The sequence below is a fragment of the Dipodomys merriami genome, unplaced genomic scaffold (genome assembly GCF_024711535.1).
Source record: "Dipodomys merriami isolate MVZ:Mamm:240054 unplaced genomic scaffold, mDipMer1.0.p SCAF_26, whole genome shotgun sequence".
Taxonomy (NCBI): Eukaryota; Metazoa; Chordata; class Mammalia; order Rodentia; family Heteromyidae; genus Dipodomys; species Dipodomys merriami.
The window spans coordinates 10,182,583-10,204,569 of record NW_027204048.1 but is presented as its reverse complement, the minus strand read 5'-3'; the positions used below and the strand labels follow the sequence as shown (position 1 = coordinate 10,204,569).

The window sequence follows — 21,987 nt, the reverse complement described above, 5'->3', positions numbered from 1 at the left end:
CTACTTGTTTTGTTCCGGACATCTTTTTCTGAGTAGGGAAATGCTAGTGTTTTTGTTGTGTAATATTTCCAGTTGTATTCTGGATCACAAAGAAAGCCGTTTTCTGCTGATAGACCACACATGCATCCCTATGGAAATACACAAAAAGGAACAAGAGATCTCAAAGGCAGCTGATCTTAAAGCTCTTCTCAATCGGCACGCTTAGTGTCTCAGCTGATGGCTGAACCCCAAGAGATGAGCGACATAAGGACAGAGGGCAAATTTAATTCACTTCCTGTTTCCAAAGCTGAGCTATTGTTCTAATAAGCAAAGCCTTCTGGCTGGTTCTTCTTTGCCGAAGCATTATGTCAAGTAACATTTGCATAGCAACTCACCTTTGAAAACATTTTTCCTTTCATTTCGCTTTCACACAACCATCAGAATAATCCAGAGGAGTAAGAATTGTTTCCTCCATTGCACATAAAAAGGGTTAGGTTCAGGTGGGTAAATGATCTGCTCAAGGTCAGTCACAGCCACGAAGTAGAGACATGAGTTAGGTCATTGGACTTTTAAGATGTCTTTTGTGGGGGAGACAGAGTGTTATATTGGGACTCGAAGTGAGGGACTTGAACCTCGAAGCCAAGGTTTTACCACTTCATCCATGTTCCAAGGTTTTTTGTTTTTGTTTGTTCATTTTGGTGGTGTTGTATTTTTTTTTTTTGCCCAGATTTGCCTCAGGTAGACAGCCTTTGTTTCCAGAATAGCAAGGATTTTAGCCATGTACCACTATGCCTGGTCTCTACACCCAGTCTTCTTAATACAAGTGTCCTATATTACATTTCTAAGGACCTAGTAAATACTATCAAATAAATAAATAAACTGATGAATAAGTAGAGAGATGATTTTCATAAAGGAAACACTACTAAAGGAAATTTAAAACACTAATAAAGGACATTAAAAATGAAAGTCACTTTAGTAGTATATGCTATTGGATATAACCAAGAAAGATTCTGACTATCTAAATGAAAGCTCATTAGAAATGAACTGTCTGATAGAAACAAATTAGATGGGCTTTTCACAGTAAGACATTGGTTAGAAATCTGTCTTCTGAGTTGTCACACTGGATGCATAGTATGAAAGTAGAACTTTGGTATCGTTAGCAGGGTAGTTCACACCCATAATCTTAGCTAGGAAGGGAGGTGGGGGGCAAAGCTGAGATCTGAGGACTACAGATTGAAACCAGCTCAGGCAGGAAAGTCCATGAGACTCTAATTTCCAATCACAGAAAAAGCTGGAAGTAGAGCTATGGCTCAAGTGGTAGAGTGCCAGTCTTTTATGAAAAAGCTAAGGGACAATACTTAATCCTTGAGCTCGAGTCCTAATACCAATACACACACACACACACACACACACACACACACACACACACACACACACACACACACAGACTGTGGACCAGATAGCCTGAGTCTGAATCCCAGATCTGCTACTTTGTAGCTGCACAATCAGGTGGCCCTTACTTAAGTTATTTGTACTTCAGAATAGTAATAATTTGACACAACTCACAGTGCTGTTTGAACATTAAAGATCTTAAAGCCCTGTTATATATTTTAAGTTGTATCTGGGGTGGGAATGTAGCTCAGTGTCAAAGTGTTCACTTAGCATCTATGAGTCCTGGGTTGAATCCTTATCACTGTAAAAACAAACAAACCAATATTTGTTTGTTTATACCTGATACACAACAAATTATTATAATTCATGTTAGTAAAAATAGCTTTGCTCATATATAATTGTCAATGCTAGGTGTACACTTGATTACTGAGCTGCAGCCCTAGACTACACATAATCAATTACTTGTCAATGTGTGAGTTATTTCCCAGGATTTAGGTTTTAGTTAAGGCTGGTTTGGTCCCTTTTACACACAGAGATCTGCTTCCCTAACACTCAAATGACTTTGGGGAAGGAAAAAGGAACTGACATTGGTAGAGAAAGAACCATGATGCTGTACTTCATATGTGTCATCTTATTTAATTCTTTTAAACCCATTTTCAAGTAGTTATCATTGTCCCTGTTTTACAGGTGCAAAACAATCTAAGGCTCAAAATCAAATAAATATTTCTTGGTAAGGGTAAAAGGGAAGATCAAATCCACACTTTGCTCTTTCTTTTGAGCCCTTATTCTTTCAAACTGTCCCTTACTCAGTAGGGACATGAATATATTTCTCCTGGAATTTGAACTACATGACTTTCTCCCAAATCCTTGCCATCTGTCACAATCCGAGTAGAGCCCCAGGAAATGCCAGGTGACTTATAGGAATCACTTTTTGAGAAACCAAAGGGCACAGATGTGTCGATCATAAGATCAAGCCACCATCAAACCAACGATTTTATTTAGTGGCAAATGCATGGGGTACAATGTTGTACAAAGTATCCGGTGGTAATAATACTAACTGGAGAAGCTGGTTGTGATGATGAACTGTATTATAACAACCCTCACCATATCCATCAGTCAGCACAATGTTTAAAAGAGTGAAGTTGATTAGAAGATAATACATTTTAAAATAATAAAAAAGAAAGTAGAGTTGGAAGACAGAATCTTTGTATATATTTTGACTGTGGTGAGGCACTGGGAAAGTTTTAAAATCTTCTGGGTGCTCACCTGGATAGTTTTATGTTTCATTTTGTTTGCATAATATAGAGATTGAACTCAGGGCTTGTGCATGGTAGACAAACAGCTGCTTTAGGCCTTCAGCCCTATTGTTTGGGTTTTATTTCTTTCAACTTTTATTTTATTGTAAAGATTCTGTACAGAGGGGTTACAGTTACACGAGTGAGGTAATGAGTGCATTTCTTGTTGAACATTGTTACCCATCCTTTGGTTTTTTTCCTACTATTCCTTCCTACCCCTTCCTCCCTCCCCCCCCCCCCCGCCCCCCGGCATCCCCCACTGCCAAAGTTGTAACCATCATTTTCAACAGATAAGGTTTCCAGGCTGGGCACCAGTGGCTCACGCCTGTAAATTCTAGCTACTCAGGAGGCTCAGATCTGAGGATCATGGTTTGAAGCTAGCCCCGACAGCAAAGTCCATGAGATTCTTATCTCCAATAAACTAATCAAAAAAAGCCAGAAGTGGCTCTGTGGCTCAAGTGGTATAGCCCTAGCCTTGAACACAAAGAGGCTCACGGATAGCACCAGGCCCTGAGTTCCCAGGACCATCAACAACAAGATAAAGTTTCTATACCTTTTTGCCTAGGACCTTCCTGTCTCTGCCCCACGGCAAGTACTGTCACATCTAAATGTCAAACAGTCCTTGTTGAAGCCATACTTCAGATGTTACAAAGTCTCTGGGAATGCTGTCTCATGAAATTCAAAGAATGAAAATCATGGACAACCAAGAATGAACCAAAAGAGTTGAGTTTTGTTGGCAGAGAGATAAAAGCAGGGTTTAATTGACAGAGAGAAGAAAGCAGAAGCATTCCTGAAAGGGAGGTCTCAGAAAAGAGACCCTCCAGGATCTTTGTCAAGAGATTTTTATTTACAGGTTTTCAGCCAGGCACTGGTGGCTCATGCCTGTAACCCTAGCTACGCCGGAGGCTGAGATCTGAGGATCACAGTTCAGAGGCAGCCTGGGCAGACCCTTGTCTCCAATTAACCATCTGAAAACCAGAAGTAGAGCTGTGCCTCAAAGTGGTAGAGCACTAGCTTGGAGCAAAATAGCACAGGGACCGTGCTCAGGCCCTGAGTTTAAACTTCACAACTCACACACACACACACACACACACACACACACACACACACACACACACACACGTTTTCACTTTTTTACTTTGGTGGAAGATGACCTGTCTTTCTTGGACTGATGAACTAGCCTTTCCTTTTGATTGTTAAATTACATATCTTAGCTCCAAATCTGGTGGGGAGTTTTTTTCCTCTCTTTAGGATGAGCTAATTTTGAAATCTGCATCCCAGTCCTCCTTAGAGATTAGGCATTCAGGCTGGGAAGGTGGCTCGGTGGTAGCATGCTTGCCTTGCATGCATGAGGCCCTGCGTTCGATTCCTCAGCACCACATAAGAAAAAAGAAAAAAGCCAGAAGTGGTGCTGTGGCTCAAGTGGTAGAGCGCTAGTCTTGAGCTGAAGAGCTAAGGGACAGCGCCCAGGCCCAGAGTTCAGGCCCCATAACTGGACCCCCCCCCCCAATAAAAAGAGATTAGGCATTCAGTTTTCCCTCTTTACTAGAGTGGGTTCTAGGCTCAGGCTAGCTGTTCCAGGGTCCCTCATGCTTACGATCTTTTATAACATGGTCTAGCATGACTGCCACATACTACTTTGCTGTGAACTCCCTTCCCTTGTCCTGTCTAACTAGATTTTAGCTCTATCTCATGGTAAGGATTAGAGACACTAATGTAAATGAAGCCCGAGGGCAGTGCATAGAACCTAATGGCTGTGTATGGCTCTTCTTATTACTTACAGAATTGAGGCTCGCGGAGGGAAGTGGTTGGTGAAATGCAGGAAAACAGGCATTTACTGTTCATTGTTGGTGAGTAACCTTACATTATTGGTGTAACCTTTTAACTACTGATTTAGCAGTATGACGCAAGATTTTAATTAAAGGTTTGTGCCTTTTAATCAATTCATGCAAACAATATGTTACAGATAGACCAACATTGTGTGTGTTGAAGAAAACAATGAAGGGTAAGAAAGAGCTAGCTTAATAATAATAACAATAATAAGTCTCTGAAACCTAATAAATAAAAACCTTAAAATCAGGAATGGAAGAAGGAAACCCATTATAATTTCTTCCAGTCAATATTTTTCTGAAGATTAAGCCTTCTACATTACGAAAAGGAAAGATTGGAAAGAAACAAAGCTGCCAATAGTTGCATATAAAATGATTGCCTACACAAAATTCAATTTGTAGGAAACGTAATGCATTGCTGAGATTAAGAAAGTTTGGCAAGCTAGGTTAAAGAGAAAAATGCATTTATATAAGCAATAAACAGAAAACACAGAATTTTAAAGGATGAATTAGAAGGAAGCAGGGATTGGTCTGAGACCAGCAGGGGTAAAAACTCGCTCTCAATTAACAAACTAGACATGGTGGTCCATTACTGTTATCCTAGCTACATAGGAAGCCATAGGTAGGAGGATCCTGGGGTGAAGATGACCCAAGCAAAATACATGAAGCCCTATCTGAAAAACGAAAGCTGAGAATATCTGGAAGCATAGCTCAGGTGATAGAATGCCTGCCTAGCAAGTTCAAGGCCCTGAGTTCAAATCCTAATACTACAACAAAGGAGGAGAGAATATCATTGCAAATTATTCTTTTGTTTTTCTGGTCCTGGGGCTTGAACTCTGGGCCTGGGAGCTGTCCCTGAGCTTCTTTGGACTCATGGCTAGTGCTTTACCACTTGAGCCACAGCACCACTTCCAGCTTTTTCTGAGTAGTTTATTGGTGGTAAGAGTCTCATGGACTGCCTGGGCTAGCTTGAAATTACCATCCTCAGATCTCAGCCTCCTGAGTAGCTAGGGGTGAGGCACTGGGGCCCAGGTGGAAGTTATTCTGGTAACAAAGTATCTTAAAATTTGTTGGCTTGAAACAGCAAACATTGTTTCACAGAGTACTTGAGAACTGAGAATCCAAGAGTGACTCATCTAAATACTTCTGGCTCCAGGTCTCTTATGAAATTGCAGGCACGTGTCAGTGGGGCCTGTAGTCCTATGCAACCTTAACTGATATGACCCATTTGTGTCTAGAGACTGCAGGCCCAGTCCCTGCCGGTTATTAGCCAGTCTCATTTCTCTACTTGGACCCCTATAGGGCTGTTTTGCTGTCCTCATAGTGTGAGGTTGCCTTCCTGCAGAGAGAGTGATTAGAGGAGCTACCCTTTATGACCCAGCCTCTGACTTTTTGCTTTTATTTCTCAGTGCAAACTGAGTTCATCGCACGTGTACTGGTAGGGGAATTAAGCTCAATCTTTGAAAGGGAAGAACTCCAAAGACCATGTGCACATATTTTAAAACTACCAAGACATTCCACAAATAACAGCAGCAAAACTTAAGCTAGTTAGAAATATATATGTTTATATATATATATGTATATATATATTTTATATATATATATATACACACACAAACAGGGAAAAGACATTACAGTAACCTTAAATAAGTGCAGAGATATGCAATACATTGTAATAGCAATGTCTAATAGCAAATCTCCTGGACAGATATATGAAGTTTACTCAATTCTAGTCTAAAAAACCAACAGTTTGGGTTTTTGTTCATTTGTTGTGCCCATTCTGGGGCTTGAACTCAGAACTTGGGAGCGGTCTTTGAGGTTTTGTGCACAAGGCTAGCACTTTACCCCTTGAGCCACACCTCCACTTCCAGCATTTTTAGTGTTTAATTGGACATGAGATGCATGGGTTTTGCTGCCCAGGTTGGCTTCAAACCAGTATCTTCATCTCTCAAGACTCATAAGTAGCTAGGATTACAGATGTGAGCCTCCAGCACCTCACCCCAACAGATATGTTTTGAAATATGAAAAGTAGATTTTGAAATAATTTAGAAATAATTCAAAGGGAAAAGATCAGAAAATATACTCTTGAAGGAGGAAAATGACCAGACTCAAAAGACCATGTCCCACATATGTATATCAAGATTTTTTTAAATAAAGTTTTGTATTAGCAGCAGTTAAAACAGTGTGAGATTATCTCTGAAATACACCAGCTGATGATGGGCTTAGGACTGACAGTCCAGGTCTAGCCCTACATAACTATAGAAACATCATGCATGCCAGCAGTTACACCACAAACCACTTGAGGAAGAATATACTTCTTAGTAAATATTACTAAAAAGTAATATAAGTACAAAGCAATTGTAGGCTTATCTCAGGTCATATCTCCAAATCAATTGATTCAGATGAAGTTTAAATTTAAACATTAAAAAGTAAAACTCTACAGTAATGAAAGAAATTTACAGGTGGACCCATTACAACAATGAGATGTACAAGTCGTTATGTCAAAAATGAACTTTACAACTTTGGTGGGGGGGGAGGATTGGGTGGGTGGGGGAGGCTGGGAAGGGATGGGAATGGGACACAAAGGAGGAGGCTACAATGCTTGATAAGAAATGTATTCATTATCTTGCCCATGTAATTGTAACCCCTCTGTACAGTATTTTCACAATTAAAAAAAAAGAAATTATAGTGATGAAACTTGGTGAACTTATGGCAGGGAGATTTTTTAAGCAGGCATAAAAGTCCTGACCATAAAAATCATTATAAATTTAATATTATTAAGATTAATAAGACTGGGCCAGGCACCAGCTGTAATCCTAGCTACTCAGGAGGCTGACATCTGAGGATCACAATTTACAGTCAAGCCCAGCAGGAAAATCCATGAGACTTGTACCTCCAATAAGCTACTAAATACTAACAAAAGTTGGAAGTAGAGTTGTGGTAGAGTGCTAGCCTTGAATAAAAGAAGCCCCACACACAAACACAAAAGATTAATAAAACTGAAGATCAGAAAATAACTACAAAGAAAGAGGGGGAATGAGGGAAGGGAGTAGTTATGTGTTAGTAAAATATGTTCATGATAAAACACAAAGTGTTAGTGTCCTGAATGTAAGGCATTCCTTAATTCTGAAAATATATTATTGGAGACATTGCATGTGAGCTTCTAATTTTAACAAGTATTGATAGAGAGTAAAGAGCAAATTCTGTGGCTGCTCCTCTATACTTGTGTCACTTAGCTATGTGACTAACAATGAAACTACATCTCATGTTTCCCTATTTTGTTATCATTTATTCATGAAGGTGACAGTTGGCAACCTTTTCAAGTCCCTGTTTCAACCAAAACGTATCTGTAAAATATCATGTGATAGTTGGCTACTCAGTGAACTATTTTTTAAGTTCACTATTGGTATTTTTATCATTATTATATTAGTGCTGTACATAATTTCAAAGAACCAGAAAACAATATAATTAGTATACACATTAGAAAACAGTGATAAATTTCTCTTGATTCTTTCTTTCTTTTTTTCTTCCTTCTTTTCTTTCTTCCTTCCTTTCTTTCTTCCTTTCTTTCTTTCTTTCTTTCTTTCTTGCTTGCTTGCTTGCTTGCTTGCTTGCTTGCTTGCTTGCTTGCTTGCAGGGGGGAACAGTCCTGGGGTTTGAACTCAGGGCCTTGGGTACTGTCCCTGAGCTTCTTTTACTCAAGACTAGAACTCTACCACTTGAGACACAGCACCACTTCCAGCTTTTTCTGAGTAGTTTATTGAAGATGAGAGTCTCGTGGACTTTTCTGCCTAGCCTGTATATCCAACTGTGATCCTCAGATCTCAGCCTACTGAAAAGCTAGATTTACAGGTGTGAGCCACCAGTACCTAGCTATCTTGATTTCTTGATAACATGATTTGATATTCAGAAACCTTAGAAACTCTAATTAATTTTTAAAAAAGAATTGGGGAGAAAAAAAAGACTGGCGTTGGTGGCTCAGGCCTATAATCCCAGCTACTAGAGAGGCTGAGGTCTGAGGATTGCAGTTCAAAGTCAGCAGGGGAAGGAAAATCCATGAGACTCTTTTCTCCAATTAACCACCAGAAAATGAGAAGTGGAGCTATGGTTCAAAGTGGTAGAGTGCTAGCCTTGGGCAGAAGAGCTCAGGGACATGAGTTTAAGCCCCCCCCCCACCACCACCAAAACTTCAGTTTTTTTGTTTTTGTTTTTGGTGGGTTGGGGGGGCAGTGGAGGGCTTGAACTCTGGGCCTGGACGCTGTCCCTCAGCTCTTCAGCTCAAGGCGAGCATTCTACCACTTGAGCCATAGCACCACTTCCAGTTCGCTGGTGGTTAATTGGCGATAAGATTCTCATGGACTTTCTTGCCGGGGGTTGGCTTTGAACCATGATCTGCTCAGATCTCAGCCTCCTGAGTAGCTAGGGTTACAGGCGTGAGCCATCAGCGCCCAGCTAAAAAGTTCTTCAAACTAAGTTATTGATTATAACTTTGGTGCCATCATATAAACAGGCACTATGATTGATTTTTGCCAAGTTAATATTAAAAGAAATGAAGGTGAAGTTATAAAGACAAGGAAAATTGTAACCTTTCTTTTTTAAATTTTTTTCCTTTAATTAGTTGTACAGAAAGCCTTCAATTCAACATGTCAGGTTGTGAATAAAATACATCTTGATCAGTATCACCTCTGTTGTTATCTTTCTTGATTAAAAAAAAGCTACTTATTAATTATAAACCCTTGAGTATCCCCCAGCACAGAGTTATATACAAAAAGCTGCTGTGTCCATTATAATCACTTTTATCTCAGAGCCTTTAGTGGCAAGGTTAGCAAATTCAGTTTCAGGTTAATCTTCCATCCAGAAAACTGACACTTCTTATGAAATTCTCAGCAATCAGCTTGTACTGCTCCAAAGTTTAATCCGCATCAACCCAAGAACAATACAGCGGCAGTATATCTACTTACACCTTTTCTTTTTTGCCTTTCACTGTGTCTAATTCCCACACAGCCATCCACCACTTAAGAACTACCCCTTCTGTTCTGACTTTACAAATAGCCTCACAATGCCTAAGTCTGCCTCTTTCTGAGAGCTGCAGGAAAAAGGATCAGTACATAATTTTGCCACAACTGACAACTGATGACCTATACAAAACAATTAGCCTGGAAGTAAAGCTACATAGAAAATTTGCATAATAGAAGGAAGTCGCCATCAATCATTTGCAATCATGTCTCTTTGCCATATCTATTAATCCTTAAAAGATTTTCAGGGAATGGTTGGATTTCTGCGTTCTTCCCCATACCATCTGTTCAAGCACATCCCTTAGATTCTTACTGGGTTTTACAGATGCCACTTTTCAAATCAGTAAATCTCCTCAGGACCATCATCTGGCGCCCGTTGTTCCCCTGCTTCGGGAGCCTCTTGTCGTTACCATAATGCCAGGATCAGAGCAGATGTTCCCTATTCGTTGGCGTATTTCCCTTCCTGAGTAGGATTTTTGAATGCAAATCTTGAGATGGGCAAAGAAAAAAAAAAAAGAAAACCACTTTGGGTGAAAGCATTTTCCGCATATGCTTTCTCTCTGCAGGGAAGGCAGCGTCTGGTAGCTCATTTCTGCTCCTCTGAAGCCTTGGTCAGACAGTGCCTTTTGGCTCAGAGTATGAGGTGTAGAAATAGACATCATAACACCCAGGAAAGAACATGAGAAAACTAAAAGAAGTTAGAAGCATTAGCTCTGGTAGCTCACATCTGCAGTAATAGCTACTCAAGAGACTATGTAGAACACTAGCCTTGAGCAAGAGAGTTCAGGGATAGTGCCCAGGCCCTGAGCTCAAGCCCCAGGACTAGCACCTTAAACAAACCAACAAAAGAAGTCATATATTATATAAGGCTAACCATCATTATAAAAGAAACAATTGAAAACCATTTGGTTTTCTAACATAATCACCCAAAGTGGCTTATTTATTTTTGGTCTTACTAGGGTTTGAACTCGGGGCTTCAAGTTCCCACTGTGTTTGCTTTCTCAGCTGGCATTCTACCACTTGAGCTACACCCCCAGCTCAGCTTTTTGCTGGTTCATTTGGAGACAAAGTCTCAAAGACTTTTCTTCCCAAGCTGACTTTGAACGGCTACCTCCACATCTCAGCTTCTTGGATAGCTTGGATTACTGCACTCAAGTGGCTATTTTTTTTCCAAGTGGTTATTTTAAAAATGAGACAAATACTTATGTTCAGTTTTTACTCCTCTAAGATCTATGGTTCGCTGGACAAGGTCAATTGTAGTGGATAGTGTTGCAGGACTTGAACTCATCACAGCTAACCACATGATAAATGGAGATGGGACAAATATTCCTGGAAGGAATAGCCAGAAAATAGTAATTTGGGCTGTTTCCTTAGCAATGTGAGACAGATACTTTCCATGGTAAAATGCCTTTATATTGTTTTGATTTTTCTTTTTTTTGTCGGTTGTGGGACTTGAACTCTGGGCCTGGGCATTGTCCCTCAGCTCTTTAGCTCTAGGCTAGCGCTCTACCACTTGAACCACAGTGCCACTTCTGGCTTTTTCTGCTTATGTGGTGCTGAGGAATGGAACCCAGGGCCTCATGCATGCAAGGCAAGCACTCTACCACTGAGCCACCTTCCCAGCCCCTTGATTTTTTTAAAATCATGAACATGTATCTAAAATGAATTGAATCAAGTCAGTGCCCTGCTTCAAACAAATTCATTCTCACTTCTGCTCCACTTGTTTATGTGCCTTGTTCTTTTGTGCTTACATATATGAATCCAAACTGAACCAGTCGCTCCAATCAGTGCTATAACTGTAACTCCGTATTTTCCTCTCTAGCCTTAGCTTTCTCTCAGTCTTAGGGAAAGATGTTCATTTTCACTGATGTTGTGAATGGTGAGGAAACCCTTTTCTGGAAGTCTGACCCCCTTTAAACTAGGCCTTAAGGGATTCTCTTGCAACCAGTCAGGGGATGGGATCTTTTATCTGGAAATAGCTTCCATGTCTTGTAGGAGAAAAGAAAGAAGGGAACATAAGCCGATAAAACCTGCGCTCAGAATAGTTCCATGGGAACCCACGTGGGGACACCGAGGTGATCGCGTGAACGGATAGGAAGGAGACTGTGTATGATCTAAACAGAGACAGAGAGGGACACGGGCAGCAGCGAGGTCATCTCTGCCAACCCGGTTCATGGAGAGTTTACAGAGGGCCGAGGCTTCCCTCTCCGTTACTCAAAGAGAAGCCATAGGCGACCCTATTCCACAGCCAAGGCTACGACTTAGCAGGCGAGCCCGAGCTACTCCTAAGGGCGAGGTTAACCGACACTTTTATTAGCAATAAGCTCTGCCTTCTTCTGATTATCTGGAGATTTGAGGCCACATAATCACCCTCCTCCACGTCACAGGGTGGACAGGGGGAGGAGGAGGGAGTCAGCTAAGAGGCCCAAATCCCTTCTAACACTTGCTTCTTCCAGATCAGCAAGGTTAGGAGTGGGTCCCCAGCTCCAGCCGCGTGCTGCCAGCCGCGCCCCGCGCGCGCACAATGCCCACGGACAGACGCTAGGCACCCCTGCCAGTCAGCAGGGGCCCACCCGGGGTGGGGCTGAGGGGGAGCAGGGTGTCGGATTCCGGGTGCCATGCTGAAACAGAGCAGTGAGAGGAGGCGATCGTGGAGCTACAAACCCTGGGGCCAGCCCGAGAGCGACGAGGGACCCGATGCCACCCCAAGTGGCCAACTCCAGCACCGCCAGAGCATCTGTTCTCTGGGGACTCGAACTAACTCCCAGGCTAGCATTGTGCCCTGGTCAGAGGGCAACTACAACTACTACATTGAGGAGGATGAGGATGGGGAAGAGGAGGAGGAGTGGAAGGATGAGCTGGCGGAGGAGAAGGAGGCGGAGGAGCCGAAAGACAGCAGCACGGCCCAGCCCCACGGCCCCACCGACACCCCGGTCCAACTGTCCACGCTCAGGGTGAACGTGGGTGGCCACAGCTACAGGCTGGATTACAGCGAGCTGGCTTGCTACCCGAAGACGCGCCTGGGTCGCCTGGTCACGTCCACCAGCCGCAGCCGCCAACTGGGCCTGTGCGATGAGTACGAGGCCCAGAGCGACGAGTACTTCTTCGACCGCGATCCCGCCGTCTTCCAGCTCATCTACAACTTCTACACGTCCGGGGTGCTGTTGGTGCGCGACGAGCTGTGTCCGCGGTGCTTCCTGGAGGAGCTGGGATACTGGGGGGTGCGGCTCAAGTACACCCCGCGCTGCTGCCGCATCTGCTTCGAGGAGCGGCGGGACGAGCTGAGCGACCAGCTCAAGATCCAGCGCGAGCTGCGCGCCCAGGCGCAGGCCGAGGAGGCCGAGGAGCTCTTCCGGGACCTGCGCTTCTACGGCCCGCAGCGCCGCCGCCTCTGGAACCTGATGGAGAAGCCCTTCTCCTCGGTGGCCGCCAAGGCCATGGGGGTGGCCTCCAACCTCTTCGTGCTCATCTCCGTGGTGGCGCTGGCGCTCAACACGGTGGAGGAGATGCAGCATCGGGCGGAGCAGGGCCGAGGGGGAGGCGACCCGAGGCCCATCCTGGAGCACGTGGAGATGCTGTGCGTGGCCTTCTTCACGCTCGAGTTCCTGCTGCGCCTGGCCTCCACCCCGGATCTGCGACGCTTCGCCCGCAGCGCGCTCAACCTGGTGGATCTGGTGGCCATCCTGCCCTTCTACCTGCAGCTGCTGCTCGAATGCTTCACCGGGGAGGACCAGCGCCACGGCCAGGGCTCGTCGCTGGAACACGATCTGGAGACGGTGGGCCGCGTGGGCAAGGTGGGCCAGGTGCTGCGCATCATGCGGCTCATGCGCATCTTCCGAATCCTCAAGCTGGCGCGCCACTCCACCGGGCTGCGCGCCTTCGGCTTCACGCTGCGCCAGTGCTACCAGCAAGTGGGCTGCCTCATGCTCTTCATCACCATGGGCATCTTTGCCTTCTCCGCGGCCGTCTACTCCGTGGAGCACGACGTGCCCGGCACCAACTTCACCAGCATCCTGCACGCCTGGTGGTGGGCCGCGGTGAGTAGCCAAGGGGTCCCCCTGCTCCACGCACACACACACACACACACACACACACCATCCCTGCCTCCAGGGATGTGAACGAGCTACACACAGACACTGTAGTCTACAAAATAACTTGGACTTGGCTCTCAGAATCTTCAGATCCAGATTTAGTCTTAATACCCTGGAAAAGCAGATTTTCAAGCAAGATTCATTGTTGGTGGATGTGGGATCGTCCATCATCTTTATTATCATGATCAACTCCCACTTAATGGATACCTAATGTCCTAAGTGGTTTATAAAGCTGGTTTCATTGAAGTATTCTAACCCTGTGAGGGAGGTATGATCACCATTTCTTTCAAGAAGGCAAGCAGGGAACGGCGTTGAGTGTGGAAGGGCACTGTACATTTGTGTAGGTAATGAGGCATGACGATCCTAATGCAAACCCCTTCACTTCTGGTTCTAGGTAAATCTGACTGGGAAGAATTAACTGTATAAGGGAGTTAAACTAATTCTAACATTAACGTTCTTTTGGGACTGGTTATGATTGTTCTACTTTATAGCCAGACAAATTGAGTTTGAGTACAGACACACAGCTAAGTACAGTAGATCCCAGATTAAAATCCAAGTGTGTCCAACTCCAAAGTTCATACCCTGTTCATATTCCAGCACCGCTCCTTGCCTAATTTGTGCAGTTAACATATTCGTTATTTTTGCCATCTTTCCACTTCAGAGTTTGCTCTTTTATAATAATGCAGGACATATTACTCAAATACCTACATTGCTGGTATATTAAACAAATCCCTGGAAGTAAATACCAACTGCATCCTCTCAGATCAGTGAGTCAGATGACATCTAGAGGAATTGTATTCTTTAATTTTTTAAGGTAGATTGTACATACTTTAAAGGCATCAAACAAATATAAAAAGGACGCAGACACACACACACACACACACACACACACACACACACACACATATTAACATTGAACATATTGGAACCCATAGTCTGGTAGGAAATTCTGATACAAATCAACCTGACTAGCTAAATCTAGTGCAGCATGAGTGCACTGGGTTCTAGTGTGAATATGAAATGACTCCATCCTTTTCTGTTCTCGGTTTCCATAGGTTGGATTGTCAAACTTTGTATTCAATGAGTCCTCCTTCCTGTGAAAGCAGAGTTCACATGTATACTAGGACTCGGGAGCTTTCTTCAATGACAGGCTGGCATGAGGCTCTTCCAAATGAGCTAGCCAAATGCTTCTCCCCTGATCATATTCCAAGTGGCGAAAGGTCATCGTCATAGTAGATAAACCATGTGTACAGATGGAGATCCCGGAGGCTGATCTGTCCCAGCAAATGACATTTACTTTGGAGGTGCTTTAAACAGGAAGGCAAATGAGCAAATCCGCATGCTGATAATATAATACAAAGTTTTAGGAGTCAAAATTTTTATCTAGCTAAACGTATTAAAAGACTAGCATAGGCAAGCATTGGACCAAGTGGATGGACTCTTTCATGCTTGTTTTAACACTTGTTTTAACCTTTAATGTATTTATATTTATATTTATACCTTATCCAAATTGTTATTTATAGACTTCCTCAAGTTAATGACCACTGATCTACTTTTTCTCCTAAGCTGCTCAACTGCAGTGAAGTGGACAACTTCCAAGTTGTCTGTTTTCACCACCTGTCATCTTTTATTCAAACTTAAAGGTTCTATCAATCCCACAACACAAGGTAAATCACCGTTATTTTTTTCCTACTCTATAACAAATTTTTACCAAGGATGGCTTTTTACCAGTGGTGAGGGTTTTCACTTTTCTTTGGTAGCCATTATCTCTATTCAATGCTATTTTCGCTGACCACCTTTGCATTTGCTGGCTCTTCCACTGACTTTTGTCCACTTTATTCTGCGATTCAGCAGAATGACGATGTAGATAAATGATGAATAACTTATTGGTTTTCTAAGCAAATCTATGTACACACTAGAAGCAATACTCCCTTGAATATGCTAATGCTCTTCTAGTCCCTACAACTGATGTTATACATCCAGATCTTCTTTTTTTTTTTTTTTTTTTTTTTGTCGGTCATGGGGCTTGATCTCTAGGCTTGGGCGCTGTCCCTGTGCTCTTCAGCTCAAGGCAAGCGCTCTACCTCTTGAGCCACAGCACCACTTCCGGTTTTCTAGTGGTTTATTGGAGATAAGAGTCTCATGGACTTTCCTTGCCTGGGCTGGCTTTGAACCGTGATCCTTAGATCTCAGCCTCCTGAGTAGCTAGGATTACAAGCATGAGCCACCGACGCCCGGCTCCAGATCTTCTTTGTACTTCCAGTTACTTGATACATTGTGTCCTGGGGCATCCTAGGAAGACATTTTACCACCGAGTCACATCCTCAGTTCCAAACTGTGATAGCATTTGAATGATGAAAAGAAACTGATCTGAACACACTAGACTAAACACACATTAGAATCTGAGAAATGGAATCCTAAAAGTAACTCTGGAGCCACTGGTCTCCAAGTATTATATTAATCATACACATGTAAGTATTTTCTTTTAGCCTAAACCCAAGATAACTATGTATTCAAGTTAGAAGCCAGTGACTTATGTCTGTAATTCTAATCACTGAGGTGAGTTAGATACAGAGCATCACAGTTTGAAGTTCACATTGGAAGGAAAGTCTACCACACTCCATCACTAAAATAGCCAGAGAAAAGCAGGGCTGGAGATACGGCTTAAGTGGTAGAGCTCTAGCTGAGCAAGAGGTAAGTACAAGGCTCCGAGTTCAAGTTCTAATATAACTTTAAGTGTATTTTGTGTTTTGGAACTAATTTGTAAGCTATTTATGTATTTATTTATTTGTTTTGTTGGTCATGGGACTTGAACTCTGGGCCTGGGTGCTGTCCCTGAGCTCTTCAGCTCAAGGCTAGTGCTCTTCCTTTTGAACCACAGCACCACTTCCTATAAGTTATTTATTGACACAATAATGATCACAAACCTCCCTAAAACTCAGTGGCATAAAATATCAAACAATCATGTTAGCACGTGAGTATAAAAATGAGTAGTCTAGTCTGGTTTAAATTGGAAAGTTGTTCTTATTGGCTGTCTGTCTTTCTCTTTACTGAGGGTCATCTGGATAACAGGTGGAATGAGGGGCATTGGACTCTGGGCTCCACGTCCCTCAGCTTCCTACAGGCATGCATTCATGAGAGACAGAGAGAGACAGAGACAGAGAGAGATAGAGACAGAAACAGAGACAGAGAGAAAGCCTAATCACTGAAGCACCCATATTCCTTTTGTCCATATTTGCTTAACCCCAAAGCAAGTCACATGACCACACTCAGTCAAGAGTTTAGACATGTGACCCCATTTGCAACAGGCAAACAGGATTAGTTCTATGCCAAATACCTTGCCTACAGGACAATATAAAGAATTAAGTCCAATAATATAGTTATTCAAATATACAATACCCATCAGTAAATTCAGCTCATTTCAAGATACGGTACAGAAAAATCTTACACACACACACACACACACACACACACACACACACACACACACACAATTTTATTTTGTTTTTGCAGTATCTGGGGCCTCAAACAGGCTAAGCAAGTACTGTTTCTTGAGTCATGGCCCCCAGCCCTTTGTTTATAGTTTTTGCTTTTAGATACGGTGTTATTAACTTTGTTAGGCTGGCCTCAAATTCCCAATCCTCTGCCTCTGACTCCTGAATAGCTGGGATTACAACCACACTCAGCCATACAACTGAATATTTTCTTAACTATTCCAGAGCTGTAGCCCTGTGGAATCTGCATCCCATGGAAGAAAGAGATTCCCAAATCACTCTGCTGTGCACTTAGTACTTCAAAGACAACTTCAAATGTGACTTGCTTTTAATGAGCTTCCTTCTATAATTTATTTAATTTATCTTCTATAATTTATCTCAGGGTTCTATGGCTGCAAAAAGAATCCCTGATTGGAACCTCCCCTCCATTTTTTGTGTGTGCTGGTACTGTGGCTTGAACACAGGGCCTTGTACTGTTCCTTAGCTTTTTCACTCAAGGCTGGCATTTTACCACTTGAACGATGCCACTACTTGCAGCTTTTTGCTGTTTAATTGGACATAAGAGTCTCATAGACTTTCCTGCCTGGGTTGTCTTTGAGCCAAGATTCTCAGTAGCTTCAGTTACAGATGTGAGTCATAAGCTTCCAGCTAGACCTGTCTTATTCATCTGCCAAACAGAGGCTGTTTGCAGGCACTGATACAGTAAAATACTAGCCTGTAGTAAGTCTGAAATATATAGCAGCCGCAATATCTGATTCACTGATGGTCTTTATCATGTGGAAGGAATACTGCTGCTTCCAGATTCATTTGTGGAAACATTAATCAGAAGTTATTTTTTCTCTACTGGGGAAAATTTTTTGAAAAGATCTTGAGTTTGAGGCAGTTCTGGACTACATAAAGAGACCCTCTCTGTATGAAAGAGAAAGAGAGAGAAAGAAAGAGAAAGAGAGAAAAAGAGAAAGAGAGAAAGAAAGAGAGAAAGAAAGAAAGGAAGAAAGAAAGAAAGAAAGAAAGAAGGAAAGAAAGAAAGAAGGAAAGAAAGAAACGAAGAAACAAAGAAAAAAGGGATAAAAGGCAGAGGGATAAAAAGAGACAGGAAAGAAGGAAAGGGAAGGAAGGAAGCAAGGAAGCAAGGAAGGAACGTAGGTCAGACCTCTTTCTTGGTGTGTGTGGGGGGGGGGACACCTTTCATCTGTCACTAACCTCATCTATTATAACCAATACGAACTTTGGGGGTGGGGAGGCAAGGCTCTGGCATGGGACTTGAACTCAGGGCCTGGGCAGTGTCCTTGAACTCTTTTGCTCCAGGCTAGCACTCTACCACTTTGAGCCACAGAGCCATAAAGACTGTCTCTTTATGCAGTCCAGATGAGACTCAAACTCAAGATCTCCCTACCTCCACCCACACAGAGTTGAGACTACAGGTGTACACCATGAACCCTACTCCTCCTCCCCCCATCGACAACACAGGTACACGGGAGCACACGCAGACATTGAGCTTAACCCAGATGTAACTCCCTCACAATCTCTCCTCACTCTTTCAACTAGAAGGTGAGCAAGCACCTTGCCTCAGCCCCTTTTTCCTCGTATTTGACAGCATTGGGGAGACACTTGTTCTGGCATCGGTATATCCCATGATATATGTTAAGTTCCTGGAGGAGTGAGTGCTCATTCAATGCTGGTCTTTGCTTTCCTTCTGCTGGGGCCATCTTGGAGCGAGGGGCCCTGCATGATCCCTGCACGTCACGGTATGGCTTCTTCACCCTGTGCCAGGCATCCCTTTGATTCCTGTAACAATCTCACCAGCCAGTTACCGTTATTCTCCTCCCATGTCAAAAACAGAAGTAGAGGCGAAGACAATTCTTAAGGACTTGCTCGACTCCCATGGCTTGGAAGCAGAGCACGCAGGAGTATAGTGCGGACGGAGCACGCTCCTTTCTTGGCCATGCTTTGCTCTTTGCTTCTGTTCTTCTACTGCAGGAAAATGCACCTCCCCACCCCCACCTGCAGCATGTCTTTTGCCAGGGATGGAGCCCTGAGCCTTACTTGTTCCAAAGAGGAAGTCCATCTTTCCCTTTCTATGGGCTGGTTGGATCTGTAATTCTTATCCACACCACCAGATTTGCCCAGCTGGTTCGTTCCTCCATTTCATTCTAATCAACCATTCTTGTAAGTTCAAACTATCCTTTGTATCATAAAAACAGGTGTTTCCATCCATTTCTGAGCAAAAGGCCACCGAAGGTTGGGGGGGGGGGGGGAACAGGGGGAAGGGTGGCATTATCTGATTACTGCCATCTGCTGGAAGATGGTGGCAATAACCCTAAAAATCCATGGAGCAATGATTGCCCCCTAGAGTTGTGCTATGCAAAATATTTACAAGCTTGCTTGCTTCAGCCGCACATATACAAAATATTTACAGGTATAAACAACTGCCCTGCTTCAGAAGCTTCTAGCAACAAAGCCAGTAATCTACGGACCACTTCTTTTTTTCTATGAAGCATAACAGTCCCCAGGGGTATTCCTAGGGTTGGTTCTGGCTGTGATAGCTAATAACTAGTCCCTGGGGGATCTGCTTTCTAAAACAGAAGGTTGTTAACCTAAATAAATCTCTAATTAGTGGGATTTAAAGCAGTGTGACAAGAATGGCGGAAATAATTTAATACAGGTTGTAGTTATTTTGGGTTAGCGAGGTCTTCAACAAGTCCCTTCACAAAATAACAAAAGCGTTTGTTTTTGCAGACATCTGCAATTATGCACTCTTGATGAAAATAAAAAATCTCACTTGAACCATAACAAGTCTGAGAAAGGTTATAATTGGCCCTCTTTCAAAGACGAGAGAAAAAGAATGCAGGGGTTTAATGCTATGTGCATGTGTGCCTGTCTTGAGTGCTTTATATTCCTTTTAAAATTAGTCTTCACAAGAATCCCGAGACTTACAGGCTGGTTTCCTATTTTAAATGAAGAAACTAAGGCTTTGAGAGTATTCTATGGGCTTTGGGGTTGTTTTGCCCAAGGTCTTCCAGCTGGGATGGGCCAGAGACCGGACTTGAACTTTGTTCTGTCTCTAAGCCTGAGGTTTTGCTACTATATAGAGGATGCAGGACAATCCAGGAAGCCCTTGATCTGACCCTCATCCCAGCTGGGTGGAGCTGAGGAGATACAGAGCAAAGTTCACTGAACACATTCTAATACCGGGAACTCAACATACATCATCATCGGTGTTCTTTACATCAACCATTTAATGTAGAGATATTTTTAATTTACTTTATTGTTATTATTAGAGAGATGCTGTACAGAGGGATTACTATCACTTGAGTCAGGTAATGAGTACATTTCCTTTCCTTTTGCACAATGTGTCCTTCATTCTCTCCCAATTCCTCCCTCCCATCTCCACCCACAAGTTGTATCGTTCACTTTCATCGATGAACGTGAGCTCTACAATTGCACTTTTTCACCCTTTTCTCCTTGAGTTCTGTACCCTCTGCCTCCCACCCTCCTGAAGATGTGCTACGGAATACACCATCTATAAAGTAAAGAAGACAGAATCACCAAAACCTAGCCAAAAAGGGGGCAGGGGGAAAGAAGTATCCTGCTTCCATATCTTGGAGTCTGTTTCAGTATGTTTATTATTTATTTCTCCCATGTTGCATCGAAGAACATGGATGAATCATACTCAGGATGTAAACCAAAGCCTTGCAGCTTTACTGCTTACACTATTTCCTTGACACAGTCCTCCAGGGAGACTTTCTAGTATGTTCTCAAGCTGGCTTCGCAGGCATTGTCACGCTTGTCCTGTGCACCTGCGGGGAGCTAGAGACCACTTTCCTGTCTTTGTTCTCCTTTGAGTACTGACTCTCTCACCCTTCCGTGTCTCCTGTGCAGGTGAGCATCTCCACTGTGGGCTACGGAGACATGTACCCAGAGACCCACCTGGGCAGGCTCTTTGCCTTCTTCTGCATTGCTTTCGGGATCATTCTCAATGGTATGCCCATTTCCATCCTCTACAACAAGTTCTCTGATTACTACAGCAAGCTCAAAGCTTATGAATACACCGCCATACGTCGAGAGAGGGGAAAGGTGAACTTCACACAGAGAGCCAGAAAGAAAATGGCTGAGTGCCTGGCTAGAAGCAACACACAGTCTACCACAAGGCAAGAGAATTGATCTTCACGGAGCACGTATGTGCTGACAGATCCCACAAACTTCAAAAAAAAAAAGAGAGAGATTTTTTTTTTAAAGGATGCATGCTGTCAGCACTTTTTGGCACAGTGGATCCTAGAACAATATTATGCAAGCATATAACAAATATAGGAAGTGTATCTAGCGAAGGCTTTTTCTGGAATAAACAGAGTTGTGCCATCAGCCTCCTGTCCACCTCCTTCATCGTCCCCTCGCCCCTCGGACCCCTGCTCGTATTGTGGTTGGACCACGGCAAAAAATGTAGAGCACCTGTCTAGCAAGTGTAAGTCCCTAAGTTCAAACCCCAGTGCTACCAGAAAAAAAATGTTATCACAACCAGCAGCAAAAGGATCATGAAGCAGCAATACACTAAGGGAACTCAGTTCACAAAGTTCTTCCTTTAGAAAGGGGCATTTGGGGCCCAAATCAGAGTACCTTGTATTACTCTATAACAGGTTCGCACATGATGTTAGTTCTAAAAATGTTTCACTGGAACTTCTTGAATTTCTCAGATAGCTTCTTGTGGCAGCTGGCTCAATACACACTTTTGGACTTGAGTTCACATGAGAAGAATTCCCTTAATTTGAAAGAGAAAAGAATCTTAATTGTCTAAAAAGACAGAGTGTTACCTAAAGCAAGGAGCTGGAGCTGGAGGTGGGCAAACTTCTCACTCAGAATCCAAGGTGCCTTGATTTAAAGCCAGTTACTATGAC

At 43.1% G+C, this 21,987-nt stretch overlaps 1 protein-coding gene across 1 annotated transcript; it reads left to right on the top strand.

Annotated features, from left to right (window-relative positions):
• Positions 1-12,128: 12,128 nt before the first annotated feature.
• Kcnv2 (potassium voltage-gated channel modifier subfamily V member 2) lies at positions 12,129-21,259 on the top strand. The gene is made up of 2 exons (XM_070035449.1): positions 12,129-13,547; positions 20,978-21,259. Exons 1-2 carry the CDS (start codon positions 12,129-12,131, stop codon positions 21,257-21,259), a joined length of 1,701 nt encoding a protein of 566 aa, XP_069891550.1.
• Positions 21,260-21,987: the final 728 nt, after the last annotated feature.